Source organism: Doryrhamphus excisus, linkage group LG4 (genome assembly GCF_037039965.1).
Source record: "Doryrhamphus excisus strain RoL-2023G ecotype Guam linkage group LG4, RoL_Dexc_Guam_v1.1, whole genome shotgun sequence".
NCBI lineage: Eukaryota > Metazoa > Chordata > Actinopteri > Syngnathiformes > Syngnathidae > Doryrhamphus > Doryrhamphus excisus.
The window spans coordinates 8,460,421-8,476,366 of NC_136360.1; the positions used below are offsets into that span (position 1 = coordinate 8,460,421).

The window sequence follows — 15,946 nt, forward strand, 5'->3', positions numbered from 1 at the left end:
CCTCCACCTCGCATTTCTAGCCCACTCAAGGTGTCAGGTTTCTACAGCTGGTTCACATTAGCGCTCACACACACACACACACACTCCTCCCTTCCCTCTACCTCATGCTGACCTCTGCCTGTCCTGGCTGGCTGGCTGACTGACTGGCCATTGGGCTTCAATGTGAAAAGAGGGCTGAACCTCACATAGCGCATCTCCCATTTCTAATTCGTATACCAATGTCTCCCGAGTGTCCCATCCACTTTTCGTCTCCAAAGTTCAGTCCTCAAATCCAGACCTTCCAGTCCCAGTAATCTAGTCTCACTGAAGCCTATTAACTCCATCGTGCTTTTCCCCTGCAGCAATCACAGGAAAGCAGTGTGAGTACAAGAAGAGTGCGTTTAAACCGGATTGCATTTCAAACTGTGACTTTGTCTCTGGGTTGACCAAAGCACGCTCAATGTTTCATTGCCCTGTGTGTGCCTGTTTAGCCATCAAAAGTTCATCAATGCGTACATGCAAACAAAACAGCTGCTTTGGTAGGAAGACGTGCAGTCTTGCTGAAAAATCAACAGAGTGACCAGAATATGAAGTCAAAAGTGGGTGGAGAGCAGAGCAGGCTCGTGCGGTAAAATCTCAGACATTTTTAGTGACTGTATGTAAGAAACTGTGGTCGGCAGCTATAGGTACTCCCACCGTGGTGGGCCAAGTCTGTCATTATCTTGTTGCAGTGGTTGTAATGAGACCTAACTATAGCTATTCAAACACAACAAACAATCCTTTTCATTATTTAACCAAAATATTACCTAAAATAAACTGTGTAACTGACAGTAATGTGATTTGCATTAGTTATTTGTTTAGTTACAATAGTTAATTAATCGCTGCTTCGTGGTTGACTAGACAAAATAAGCTTTTTCACTTCTTACTTTGTTCTTCTACACCACAAAGTGTTTGAAACGCTTCAAGTTAAGACTATATAAATTGGAGAGGCTAACTAGTTTGCTCAGTAGCTTGCTATGCTAGCAGTGGCTGTCTCTTATGTCCCTGCAGTGCTCCTGTAGCCCGCGTAATGTGGTATAAACAGAGAATAATAGGAATGTAAAGGTGGCTACATGGGTGTTATATCATGTATACAGGGCTCTAATCATGTTAAAAACATATTTAGAAAGTCAAACAGCTTTTCTATGCTCTAACTAAAAATATTTTGCTTACTAACATTGAATCCTACTTTGTGGAAATTCAGTTATCACAGTCGGGTCTGGAACCAATTAAATTTTGCATAATAGGGTATCTTTAACGCTGAGTGATTGTGAGGTCTGATTTTTTTCAAGGTAGGCATTTTTGTGACGCAAATGTATTACTCTTTTGAATGCATATTCTTTTCAGAAGCGTTCCTCATCACCGAAATCTGACCAGAATTCAGTTCAGGGGACAAAGTGGGGGGAAGTCACCGCTGATGCATGACGCTGATGGGGATGTCATACAATATGTTAAAAAATCTGAAGCATCCATTTAAATGCTTCCAGCAACTTTGCCATTAAATTAACAGTTTTGCAATGTTCTCAGTTTATGTTCTTCTGATTGTTGAAAAAAGTTAAATAAAGTCCTTAATAAACACATAGTAAGTCATAAGAATTATTTATCGTAATTAAAAAAAAAGCGGCACAACACAGTGGCAGCAGTCCGTCCTCCCATGCAGCCCACCACCACAGCTTCAGAATCTGGGGAAACCCTAGATACTAGGTATGTCCCGATCCAGTCATTTTTGGAAAATGTTTGAACACCATTGTTCAATGACTGTTCAAGGTATTGCTATATAATAATGGCTAACGAATGAAGAGCTTAACAATGCCTCAAGCTAAAAGAAAAACAGGTATGATAACGAGGCGAAGTTAGTCATGTCCTGGGGCATCTCAACGTCCACTTCAGAAGGATGGACTGAACCCATGAAGAGATAAGTGACAGTCTGCATAGTCCCTCCCACGGTGCTTGTTGTCCATAGTCCCTCCTTTTCTTCACCTTGTTGCTCTCTCATCATCAGTAAAAACCTGTGCTCTGGGGATGGTTCTTCTCAAATTACTTTAAAGGAGACATCCTCTTTTCTTTTTGGCCCTTTCGCTTCCTCTGTCAGCCCCAGGGGCAAATTCTCCCTGTCAATTTAAACAGGCCACAGTTCCACACAACAACACTGTTGTTTTTTCAGTTTTTTATGGAACATGATTAGAAAAAGGTGAATTATGCAGAAAGTAAGGTTCATCAGCTAAATCAGTCGTCACCACAAAATCAAAGGCCAAATTCACCAACCACTTCTTCACTATATACCTTTTGTACCACTGTACATACATCTCGTCTTGATTGTAGTATGACACACTGGAACTAAGGACTACATGGATCACGGAGTGTTAAGTACGCATGGTATGTGGCAGATTGTCACCTTTCAACAACACATTATAGCTGCGACTTTTCTGACGTTGACTGATTGACTCTTAACTTTTTCCCAACAGAGTGGCACGGTTCAGCTCGGTCAAGAATGATGCCGTCTGGGACTGAGTCTGGGACTCCATGAATTCTGTCAGCACTGGGGGGAGCTGTGGTACATTTAGGGGAACATGAATTTCAACATGTACCTCATATCTGCTTTTTGAGGCCACTGTCAGTCAGGGGTCATTGGAATTTTCCTCCTATATGGTGGTACTACATTAAAGCAATATGAACTCCGACATGTACTGTAGTGATGGCAGCGTCATGCTCTGGGGGCTGCTTGAGTGCTGCCGGCAGTAGGGGAGCTGTGGTTCATATAGGGGAAACACAAATTCCAGCATGTACTGTGGTGATGCTAACATCATGGTCTGAAGGCTACTTTCATGCAACATGAATTTCAAAATGTACTGCGGCATTGTAAAATACGTCTTTGAGTAACTTCATTCACAATTTCTACAAGTAGGAATCCTTATGAGCCAACCCATAAAAAGCAACTTTTCATAGCTTGTACCACAGAAGATGTACCATTTGTAGTGTAGAATTACTTCTCTAGCGATGGAAGATGTGAGCGGCATACAGAGCAAACAAATACCTTCTTCCCGCCCACACTGATGGCTTGCAGTGACACTGGTTCAGCAGCTTCTCTTAGCCCTGCCCTGCAAGGTAGCCTGGCAAGCTCGCCTATTGTCTTTTCCTCTTTCGGATAAGATACTTGCTGGCAAAAATTACAATCTGTGAGCTGTCTCGGCATGGCAAATAGAGGATGCATGATAAAAAACAGATCGGAGTAGCATAGTTCTGTTTTTCAGGGGAGGCACGAGAGGTTGGTTTAGAAACCATCAAATGGGCAGGGAGGAGTAGTGATTTATTTTAAAAAATAGCATGCCACAATTGTGATATCCAACAACAGAATACAGACCAATCGAGAGACAATTTTTGGAAACGATCATCCAACTCAATATAATATTACATCAAAGCTTTGGTAAGACACTTAATGTTGTTCCTGCTTTAATAGACTACAGTTAACCCAGTCTGATCCCAAAGGCGATCCATGTGACACACCCAGGCCAGTCTGGGTCAAAAGGCCTGTGACTGTTTATTTACAAGCGACTGCCTTAATTCACGAGGAGACGGGCAAATACAAAATTCGATTTTTTGTTAACAATCGTCCTTTTGAGAGGCAGCACACGGAAGATGGGAGAGTGTACAATTGTTCACATGTTAGTCCATCACTATGTGTACATAGCAGAGGGGAAAGAGATGACTGATGAGTTAATGAGTATATCAGTAGGCCTGCGATTTGTCAGCTGACTCTTCTCAACTAAAATAGTCTTTTCTGTGTGGCTTTAGGAAAAGAGGCCACCTTTTTTTATCATTTACATCATTATTAAATAAAGAAATGAGCTCTGTGTTCATAATTCAAGCAAAAGCGGGAATAACAGGAAAGTTTAATTGGACCAAAATTCTCTCCTGACATGGATGATCAGCTGAAAACCTTATGATTCTCATTAAATCCCATTTATCAAAACTTGACATTTTTTATTTGCCAAGAGGACACTGAACATGCTGGTTCTGGACTCTCGTGATATTTTCTTGTCACTTTTTATGTTGTCCCCGGGGCCTGTTTATGAGTACAACACATGAGAAAAAGCCATCATCTTGAGAAAAGAGGTGCTCAAACATTCCTTTTTACATTTTTTTTAGCAAGCTACCCAGCTAACCAGTTAAACTCAATTGTATTTCTTCAAAACGTATGAAGCCAAAATGGATGCAATGGCTGACTTCATGCAGTGTTAAGGTAATGTAATGTAAGCTGATGTCTCAATGTTTTAATGTTTTGTGTCATTACTGTTGCCTACTGACCAGAATACTACATATCACTTGTATTTCAATTTATTTTGAGTGATAATAGACCAGTGCACGGCGGTCACGTGGTTAGCACGCAGACCTCACAGCTAGGAGATCTTAATTCAATCCCACCCTCTGCCATCTCTGTGTAGAGTTTGCATGTTCTCCCCGTGCATGCATGGGTTTTCTCTGGATACTCCGGTTTCCTCCCACATTCCAAAAACATGCTAGGTTAATTGGCAACTCCAAATTGTCCATAGGTATGAATGTGAGTGTGGATGGTTGTTTGTCTATATGTGCCCTGTCTATAAGCTACAGACACACAAAAGGCAGTGTTCCCTGTCAGGCTTACTAAAAGCACAATCAAGTATGGACTATATAAGTATGCACTATTGTAGGACCTCTGAAATGTAGTTGAAAGACAGTATAATATGGGACCTCAAACTACAGATTTTAAATCCTTAACCAATTGAGTGAAGTGTAGGACTGACTGTGGAGAAAATTCAAACATTGTATGCCCGTCTCTCAGGGCAGCAGAAATACGCACACAAGAATGAGTATACCTCCGACACACTATCTGACCTTCTAGAAGACAGGAAGAATGTCAAACAGTGAATAAGATATGTGGCTTTCCCCCTCTCCCTTTTTGTAGAAGAGGCAGAATGTTAGTGGGAACCAAAGCTTGGCAAGATTCACAGTACACCTGCTAAAGTACAGTATGTGTCACTGTAATTGAATTTGCTCAGTTTTAATTACAGGGTAGAGCTACTGTAGGTGCTGGTAATGTCCCTCATCTTCAGCTTGAGAGTTCTAACAGTATTACATTTTTTAAATTCTACATCCAAAATCATTCAGTTTCGCAGACATCCACAAAGGTTTCATTGACATCAAGGGTGTAGTTTGAGTCATGTCAGAAACATACATATATTACATTACCGACATGAAAGCACCTGGGGGAAAATAGCAGAAAGCATTGGCAAAGCCAAAATCTATTAAATCTATAGTAACATAAGGCCAACCCTTAAATGTACTTAATAACAAGTTGGAAGGTGAAATGTGTGTGTTGGTATTGTTCCCAGTAGCGGTGCACTTTCTCACACACAGCAGTCCATTATTCTCCACTCTGTCTGAGTGAAATCTCATGGTTTCAAGGACAAGGCTGAATTAATCAAAAAAATCCCAAATTTCTCTCCTGCCTTTCACATCAAATGTTACATGTTTTAGTCAGCTTTAGTCCGAGCTTACCTGCAGTATCCTGTGCCGTTGCTGAAGGTCTGACAGGTAGCGTTGTTAACACATGGTGCTTTATTATCCACGCACTGAAGAGCTGCAAGAGACGAGAGACAAGTTAGAGACAAAAAAATAGAATCTTGGGTTGAGGATACAGGAATGTAGGGTCAAGATTTTCAGACCTAACTTGACTTTGTTCAGTGCTTCCTCTAGATGGTCAAGTTAATTGGATTACAGTGCCAGAGAACAACAGAAGTCATTTAAGATACATATATGACAAACTATACTAAATACTAAACAAGCTATATTAACAAATTATATTAAAACAAACAAAATGGCCTCATTTTATATAGCTTATTTAAATATCTACATTTCAGCAAGCCAGACACAGGTTTTGACTTTGTAGATATTTTGGAGTCATTATAGTGCTTTCTTTCATTAGCCCACATGAACAATCGTAACCAGGAACTACAAGTTTCTGGACTTCTGTTGGGAAAGGGGTTATAGAACGATCGTATTAATCATATGACAGGTCTTTATTTGAGAGAGCCTGCCGCAGACTTCGACTCTCTGGACAATTTTGTCTTTTTTGAATATTTAATTCTTTTTAATTCGATGACTTAGTGACTACTTGTGTTTGTGTCAATGTTTGTCAAAATTTAATCGGCCCCAGAATACATACTGCAATGACCAAAGAATCCTTGAGTAGCGGTGTAGCAAATGTAGTAATTGCTGGAAACACGTTCTAAGCACAACACTGTGGTCTCTCATTGTTGTTTTGACTGTGATGTGCTCAAGCATGCTCAGACTGAACACCTTTTCAGCATATAAATTGAGACCATAATGATGTTTCTTAAAAACTTTTTTTTTTTTTTAAACACATTTTTCAAAAGCTATCTTTTATAGATTTTTCTTCGTTCCCCTGCATCTCAGAGTGAGATAAAGCACTATCTAAGTTTGTAAGGTTGGCCTCAGATTAGCGAATGGTCACAGGGCCGCCGGATGGGCTGGCAGACAGAAATGAGCCTTGAGGAAAAGAAAACAAAGCCTGACTATCTCCCTGCCAATGAAACACTCATAGCCAGACACACCGACCATTGTGCGGTCCCCCTGGGCCACAGCTCAAGTGGTCTTTATGGACACCAAGCCAGCACAACATACCAAAAAGACATGTAGTGTTCTCGGATTTACTTATCAATGAAACACAACGGCCAAATGAGGAGAGACAATGTAAGGCCATAAATCATATGCACATAAGAGCTGTTGTCAGAGTGTTTCTGTGTTAACATTTTCTTTCATATTCACAAATTGTTAAATGCGGTTTATCACAAATCTGGAGCTCATTTGACAAGAGGCAGGATCAGCTGATTTTAACAAAATGCTAACAATGTAAGGTCATTGGAATACAGGAAGTACACTGAGGTAGTAGTGTTACTTCCTGTGTCAGCAGTTAATCACGCTGTCATTTAAGTTCAAGAGTATCTGTGCCTCAAAGCAGGCTTGCTCGGATTTGCAGTGGTGACAATAAAAACACACGGCCAGCTGGCTCTCAAATAGTGTACGACAAGTGATTCATGTCTTAGAGATAGTCTCACATAGTCCATTAGACATGGGGATGCCCAAACATAAACCACTGTGAAATTCATAATCCTAGCATGCACACATGCTAATACACACACACACACACATAGATAGATCAGACTACAGTGCAGTCCACAGGGAACACTGAGCTATTTCAGAACTGCATCTGCACAGAGCAGACATACAGTAACTTGTGGTATGTACACATGCTGCAAGTGATACAAAGCAGAGAGCAAATGTGCAAGATGGATGATTTGGTTGGAACATACATCTTGCAAAACATAAACAGGGAAAAACCTTAATTGATGTGAAGTATATCCGAGCTAAACGGAATATGAGGCAGCAGAAAACATAAAAAACACACTACAAGGACATCAAAGCTGCTTTCAACCCTCAGACTGGGTTGATGTAATATTCTTGCAAGATTTGGGACATCCTGGCCCTTGTTACACCACACACAGAGCAATTACCTCATGCGGTAGATTTCACCAGATAACAACACTACACCCAGGAATAGAAAAAAAAACAATACAACACTCACAAGTGATACAGGTTATTACTTATTTATTTTCACTTAACATAAGTCCGCATAACATATTTAGAGTTAGTAATTTAGCACTGCTTACTTGTCTTATTGCAACATTTCCTTTTAACATACAGCTACATAGACTTCCATTTCCATGTATGCTTGTCAAACTTGGTTCACGCCATTTTAGCAGGGCTAATCAATTAAATCTGCTAAATGTTTAGGAGGATGGAAAACCATATAGAGTTCAAATGTAAAAAAAAAAAAAAACTTTTTTAAACCAACTTATAAATGACTGTGAAAAATGTAATAAAATAAAAATCAGACAGTCCGTTGTTAATATATAGAAAACCTATTTATGATAATTTCTTACCATTGTTAAAGCCCTGTAGACATAAATACCTCTATAGTCACCTTTACATTATTTACACTATTATTCTTTGTTGACGCCATATTGCTAATGCACAGGCTACAAAATCACTGCAGAGACAACTACCGCTTTAAGCATACATAGCACGTTAGCAAGCTTACAAATTAGCCTCCAATAAGCTCCAAGCTTCAAATATAATCATACTATTGTGGTTTATTAATGTTTACACTTACACATGTCTACAGTCAAGAATGTTATAATGGTACTTGAAAATATTGTCTGTAGAGGTATATAACAGATTAATTCCAAATTCAAAAATTTAAATATACAAAACATAGCATTTGTGGACATATCAAATATCAATATAGGGTACATATCCAAGTTTGAACTCTGTCTCAGATGTCACTTGACATCACAGCGGGACCCCACAGAAATCCAAGAAGAGGAAAAAACAGACAATGTCGAAGGAGGGACTAGAAAACAAGAGAGTGATTGACCTAAGAGAGGGAGAGGGAGGAAGTAATTACTGAAGTACATGCAAAGACTAAACACAAATGGCCATCCCTGAGCCCTGGCACGCGTCCATACAGCGGAGGACAGGAAGTTGTTCACACTAAGTGAGGAAGTAGAGCCATTTCCTGGAATTGCTGCACAAGCCTACTAGATCCAGTGCACCAAACAGTTGCCATGGAAACCTGCAATAAAATACTCTTAACTCAGCATGGAAGGAGGGAGATGGGGCTCAAACTAAACACCACTGCCCCAAGGGAAGTCTGCCTAGCCCACACAAACAGCACAGACAAAATATTTTAGCCTCTTGATCAAGTCAGATTGAGAGTGGTGACTGAAAATGGCAACGTGAGGTGATTCAAGTCCGAAAACACAATCTCAATGCAATATTTTCAAAATAGTTCATATCCAGAGACCATATCAAGAATCAAAGTGGCCAGTAATGCAAGTAATGTCAAAACAACCACATCATTACACCACTGACCTCCCACCTGAGATGGTCCACTTGCATTTGTAATACATGGAGGAGCCGGGGAGTATGGAGGGGGAAATTAGTCAGTCTGCAATGTGTTTTTTCAGGGCGAATAAGTCCAAAAGTGACTACAGACCAGGGACTTTCCCTGTGCTCACTCAGGACCAAAAGTGTGTGTGTGTATTATATATATATATATATATATATATATATATATATATATATATATATATATATATATATATATATGCGTGTAAAAACAACACAGTGACCATGTACAAAAATTAGGATACATCACTCTTCTCCTCCTGAACCACAGCACACAGCAGGGTAGAATATGTCAAAACATGCACTCCTTCTGTGTTGCCCTTCTGAAATATACCACACCACAGTGTTGTTAAAAAACCTCCCATTCCGTGTGGAAGTGGTATGTTTTTGGCTTCTTTGTCCTTTTCCTTTGCTCCGTTTGACACATTTTCTTAAGTTTAGAATAAATACATTGGTGGAATTTAGTGGAATATTTTCACTAATACATGTGCAAGATGTTACAACTCTTAAAGAAAACAAAATTTAAAATATTCTTCACATTAACACAGAAACTAACTTATTACTCTGTGATGTGTCTTGTACTTACTATATATTATATTGCCCTGGATACCTGTCTCCAGGCTTACAGGCCTGTTTGGCTTAGGAATGCAAGCCGTAGTAATTCCCTGTTAATTTTCTAACCCATTGAACGGGGCAGACACAATACTCTGTAATTCCCTCAACCTTCACAGGCACAGAGACCACCTCCTACAGTCTCAGTGAATGTGGCCTAGGTAGTTGCTGGCACCTTGGTTTGTTGACATTATGAAATGGCATTGATTTAATGGCTTAATGCAGATTGGAGGCGCCACAAGCAAACTGGTCAGGCCAGGCACTGACGCTGCAAAGTAAAATGGAGAAAAAGCTTGAAGCATGTCTGAGGTGCATGTAAAACTCGGGACTCTTATCAGACAAGATCTTCCAAGTTCAAATAGTCACATCCCAAACCACAAAATCACTGCTGCGAATGTGCATGAAAAGGCACATCTGGAGCAGAGTCCCACATATTTTCACCCTGTAATTCATCCAGGTCTCTACTACCGCACATGGCACGCATGAGGAGATCAGGTTTTATAACACTGCTAATGGAAGAGGGTTGGGCTTTTGGGTTAGCCAAAGTTAATTTTCCTGAGACAAAAGAAAACAGACATGACAGAAATCTGAACTGGCACATCAATAACAAAGCCAAAGGGCAGTGGGCAGAGGGGGGTGTCAGTAAATAATGCAGTGTCGTGGGTCGCTCAACAAATTGCTTTGTCTTCAGAGGGCACGGCTGTAGCATTGCACAAATAAATCACATTTCACACCAGGCACAAGCTAGAGCCACATGAATCAGGAATACAGTGTATCAAAAATATGTAGCTACAATGGAAGTCTATGGGACCACACCGGTCCCAAGGGTAAGGAGTGTAGCATAGCATATTGAATAGCGTAAGCTTGAGCCAGACACAAAGATGCAAAATTTGTGTCTTTCGTGGGTTTCTTCCCTGAACTCCAGTTTATTATGGCCCTTGAGTCCAGTTTGTTTTGTCAGGTGTGAACACAGGAATCAAGCTCGGGTGCAGACCAAGTCAACCACTTAACTGAGTGACAAATCAGATCTGACTCTAAACAGCATAATAGTTGCGTGTAAACAGATGAATACATCTTGGGTTTGGAATGTACGTGGTTTTGCATGTGGTTAGCATTTCACCTGATAGAAACAAGTCTTTTCACCACAAGAAGGAAAATCACTGGTTCAAGACATCCCCCTTAAAATGGAGGTACTGTGCAATTATTACCCTTTGGACCAAAAACTGTCCCTCTCAACCGTCTCATAAAAAAATAATATAACATTTTCCCCCTCACATAACGTGTTAAAACCTTCAGAACTAACCATAAATGACAACTTTATGTCATTCAGATATGATGATGGTAAGGCTCCAAACAGTAAGGGTAGGGGTCCAAACAGTCCAAACATAACACCTATTTTCCCTTTATTTTTGAAAGGTACATTTATTCATAATCGATTATTATGAATTCTTGGGGAAAGCCCATCAGTCTTCTATACCGCTTATCCTCACAAGAGTCGTGAGTATGCTAGTCTATCCCAGCTGATTTCGGACGAGGGGCAGGGTACACCCTGGACTGGTCGCAAGCCAATCACAGGGCACATATAGACAAACAACCATTCACACTCACATTCATACCTATGGACAATTTGGAGTCGGCAACAGTGTGCTGATTAATTTGAGCCATGTTGTGTTTCTTAGCGCTCTTTCACAGACATACAGCATACAGCATAACATTCTTCTTGTTAACATTCTAGCAACCAATAAGAGAGAAGAGTGACACTTAATGGTTTGTTCAGGTTTGGTTGGAATGTTTAAAAAGGAATCAATCCAAGAAGGAAATGTACAAAGTTTAAAAACTGATACGGAGCAGAGAAAGTGATGTCTTCTAATGTATTTTGATATATATCAACAAAACAGCCTGTCAGTTGAGATGTAGAGAATTCAAGAGTAACAGAAGTAGGTCATGACAAGGGGAAGATACATTTTCCGAGGTCTGAACTATTTTTTTGCAAAACAATTCATGGTGCTGCTGTGATAGAAAAAAAAATGGCCAAATTTTCAAGCTTTGTTCTTTTTCTTTTTCCACTGACAAACAATAGAAATTAAATTACTCATTCCAGAGTAAAACTGTTTCTGTCATTAGCAATCTTTTTAAGTAACATTATTAACACCGTCAATGGTCATACAAGCGTAAAAAAATAATGTAATCGTTGTTCAATACATTTTGATAAACAACGAATTACGTGTGACACGCTGTCAAACCTGCAAAGAAAGACTTTTGTGTGTGCCTGGGAGGTGAGTCTCTTCACATTAACACTAAAAAGAGCTGATCACTCACAGAACAGACAGGTGTCTATTTTGCAATAAATTCATTTTCATCATTACAATTACTCATCTCTCTTATTGTGGAGCTAACCCTTTAGATGCTTAGATGACGTTTTTGACTTCCAATTTTCTGTGTAATTTAGTTTTAGTCATAATTATCTATTTTTGTTACTGTCACCATGATTTGAGTTGCACTCTGGGCTAATGCTCACCTGCCCCTTTCCACACACATAAGGTAAAACATACAACATATGGCAGACTTTTGTTGTGAAGCATCTAAGTGTGGTCATGTTTGTGTCAGAAGCTCAAAACATATCAGACCAAGCTGTGAGGCACTTGCTGACATATCATGCAGACTTTTCACATTTTACTTTCTGAAAAAGTATAGTACATTGTCTTGGGATTTCATTAAATGAGTGTACATAAACGTTTGACAGTGCTGGGCCTGACAAAGCTTTTTTGCACCTCCCCTGTGATCTTTGGCACCTCTATAAAATGGGTCCTGGACACCCCACTTTGGAAACAACCATGTTAGCTAAACCTTTTGTTAAAGCCAGTTGGGTCTACCTCAGCATTACAGCATTTAGGAGCCATAAGGAATACGGATCATGATCAATAGGAACCATCCTGCTATATTATGGTTAATTCAGAGTGTGTGTGCATGTGTGTGAGTGAGAGAGAGAAAAGGGGGGTGGTGGAATGTCAAACACCAACAACATTCCACTGCTCCTCCTTGCACTGCCTGCAGCACTTTCACATTGTCTTTTTCGTTTTGTGTAATTTCCAGTCATTGAGCATTCATTGTATAAATACATGTATCCAAATTGAGCAAAAAAAATCACTTTCCCTCATTAGGGACCTATTTATAGCTGCCAAATTTGAAAACAATGATATATCACCTGTATCATCATCTGTGCTAATCATGCATACTGAAAACGGTCCACACATTATCAACTGAAGATGACTACAAATGCATTATCTATTATTACAGGCACTACTTCGCTGCAACCAGCAGAGGCGCTGCAGATTTGGTCTCCACTACTTGGAAAGAAGAACAATATGACAGCAGCCATTGACAAAAGGGACCGCACAGTGGATAGTGGTTAGCATGTTGGCCACACAGTCAGGACATCGAGAAGATCTAGGTTCGAATGTGCGCTTCCGCATCTCTGTGTGGATTTTGAATGTTTTCCTCCTATGTGCATGGGTTTTCTCCAGTTTCCTCCCACATTCCAAAAACATGCATGTTAGGTTAATTGGCGACTCCAAATTGTCCATAGGTATGAATGTGAGTGTGAATGGTTGTTTGTCGATATGTGCCCTGTGATTGGCTGGTGACCAGTCGAGAGTGTACCCCGCCTCTCGCCCGAAATCAGCTGGGATAGGCTCAAGCATACTCCTGCGACCCTAATGAGGATAAGTGGCATAGAAAACGGATGGATGGCATTGACACAGGAGCTCAGAACACTGTCCCGATAAAAATTTTTCCACTTCTGATACCGATATTGCAGCCTTGAATATCAGCCGTTACTGAGTCAGTGACAACAGGTATGAGAAAAACAGAATAATTTACTTCTTTAGGCACATGGGGTAAAGTTAAACTTGTGCATGACGAGTGTTGCACTCATCTGCAACATCCTTTTCAGGCATGAATGGAAAATACTGCCACACAGACAGCATCACTCCTACACATTGTTAACATGTAAACATGTTGTTGACATCACATGATGTATACATGACAGTATACTGTCACTGCTAGGTAGACAATCTGGGGCGGGGTGTACAATCCAATGCTTGTATCAAACTGCCAATATCGAATATTTTAGATGCAGGCCTACATCATTTTTGTCTGATATCGAGCCAAAAAAAAGCAGGCTTCACAACACATCTTGAAATAAAACTTGCAGCTCTGCCAACCATCCATCAAATCGATGATTAATCAATTATCCAATTAATCAACAACTATTTTTGTATTCAATTAATCATTTGGGGGGGGGGGCAAAACAAGACATCCACACACCAGCTTCGACTTTGTGGCAACCCTATTCAACAGAACTAGACTGTCTCTCTGAAAGTTCTGAATTCCTGCTTCCATGCACGTGTCATACTGAGGACTATAATAAGGAATTCAGGAGGATGTAATGGTCTTCTTATGGGAGCTAATTAATCATTTTGCTACTTTCTCTTTGCCACTCAACAATCTTAACAGGTAATCAATTATTATACCTCCATTATGTCACATTTCTACAACAATTAACAGATTGGTAGACCACAAGACAAACAGTCATTGAGTAGAATGTATATAACATCCTTAACAGTGGGGAAACTATAGCAGAAAATGTATTTAAATGTCTTAAATGGTTGTTGTTGAACATCCGGACAGATGTTTGTTACTAATTACAGCACATAATGTCAATATGGTCAATAAGGTCAATATGAGAAAGAAATTTGACAATTGGCTTTAAATGTATAGCCTACATAATATATAAGGAAACATACAGCAGTATAGGCGGAAAATATACAATGTATCACATTCAAAGACCTTACAAAGGTTCAGTTCTAAAATACAGGATACTACCATAACACTCAAATAGCTTCATATCAACTAGATTAGACTAGACTAACTCGATTAACCTCAAAATACGATGTCGTTGTAGTCCGTTTGTTTTAACAGACTTTGCCGTCGTTCAAATACGCGAGTTAGCACAAATGGTATGTGATGCTATGCGAAAGCCGAAGAAGGTGGAGGTGACAAAAAAAACTGAGAACCTGACTACTTCTGAATTATTAACTCTATCGTGTAAAACAAGACGTACCCAGAGAGAGGTGAATGAAGCCCAGGATGAGGACTAGCGACTTTCCCGAGGAGAAACCGGGCATTTGCTCCATGTTTGCTGTAAAATCCACATAAGAGCACCAAAAGTTGAGAGCTCCCTGGATGGTGACTTCTTTAAAAAAAAAGTGTGGGAAGTGGGGAATTGACTCGTAATTAGTAGATAAAAATGAAATTAACTTATTCCACCATGGTAGTGTTATCTTTACATCTGGTCCAATCGTAGTTCAGCATTTGTGGTTTTAAAAAGTTACTACTTTGACTTGGAAACACGCTGCGTCGCACCTCTCTACCTCTCTACTGAAGTCAAGGAGTGACACGCTTCAGTGGATCCTTCCGCCGAAGTCAAACTGGATCTATAGTCTGGCTCAAAGATGTTTTTTAAACAGCCATCAACGCCCTTTCATTATTATGTATACTTTAAACATCAGGACACAATTGCCTTTATCTAATAGATTCGCTTATTGGGCTATATACATATACAAAAAGCTTTTTTTTGGGAAAGTCCTGTTCCCTATGTGTCGCCGCAGCGGAGGAATTTTTATTTTCTCATTTTTCTTCCACTTCTTGGTGCTGGGCGAATGACTCAAAATTAACCCGTTCATTGAATCTAATCGTTCAAGCACTACACATTTATTTAAAGCACAAAAAAAGAACCCCGTGGAAATAGTACTAAAAGATTGATGTACAGTTGTTGACATTTTACTCATGTACAAGTAAAAGTACAGGTAAAAATAGGTGAAGAAAATTAATAGAAAAAGTACTTCTAATATTTGTAATAAAGATAACACAATACAAAACAAAAGCACTACAGGCACTGCCATTGTTAGTAAAAGTGTGGGTCTAACTAATAAAGTCAAAGTAAAATAAGTAACTATAGTTGAAATGTACTTAAAGGAGGAGTTCAAGACTGCAATAAAAGTTGTGACAAGTCTTACGCCAGGTACTATTTAATGCAGGAGTTCCCAGTCCAATACTTTTCGATGACAGTAGCTACTTCCCATATTGTTTTCTCGCTTCCAGGCATAATTACATAAATGTGCCTAATCCCAAATTACAAAATGCCAAGAGTGGATTTAGGGTAAAGGGTATCTTTTGCAGCTGGGAGGCAAATGAACTTTGCACTGGATGCCAAAACATTATCATAATT

General features: G+C 39.7%; 1 protein-coding gene across 1 annotated transcript in view; it reads right to left on the reverse strand.

Moving 5' to 3' along the window:
• Nucleotides 1-15,121, reverse strand: part of notch2 (notch receptor 2) — a 36,545-nt gene extending 21,424 nt beyond the window's left edge. The window contains exons 1-2 of the mRNA XM_058073435.2: nt 14,780-15,121; nt 5,554-5,635 (exon numbers count right to left, since the gene is read on the reverse strand). Of these exons, the coding sequence (XP_057929418.2) occupies nt 5,554-5,635; nt 14,780-14,852 (155 nt within the window). The 5' untranslated portion in view covers nt 14,853-15,121. The remainder of the gene's footprint in view (nt 1-5,553; nt 5,636-14,779) is intronic.
• Nucleotides 15,122-15,946: the final 825 nt, after the last annotated feature.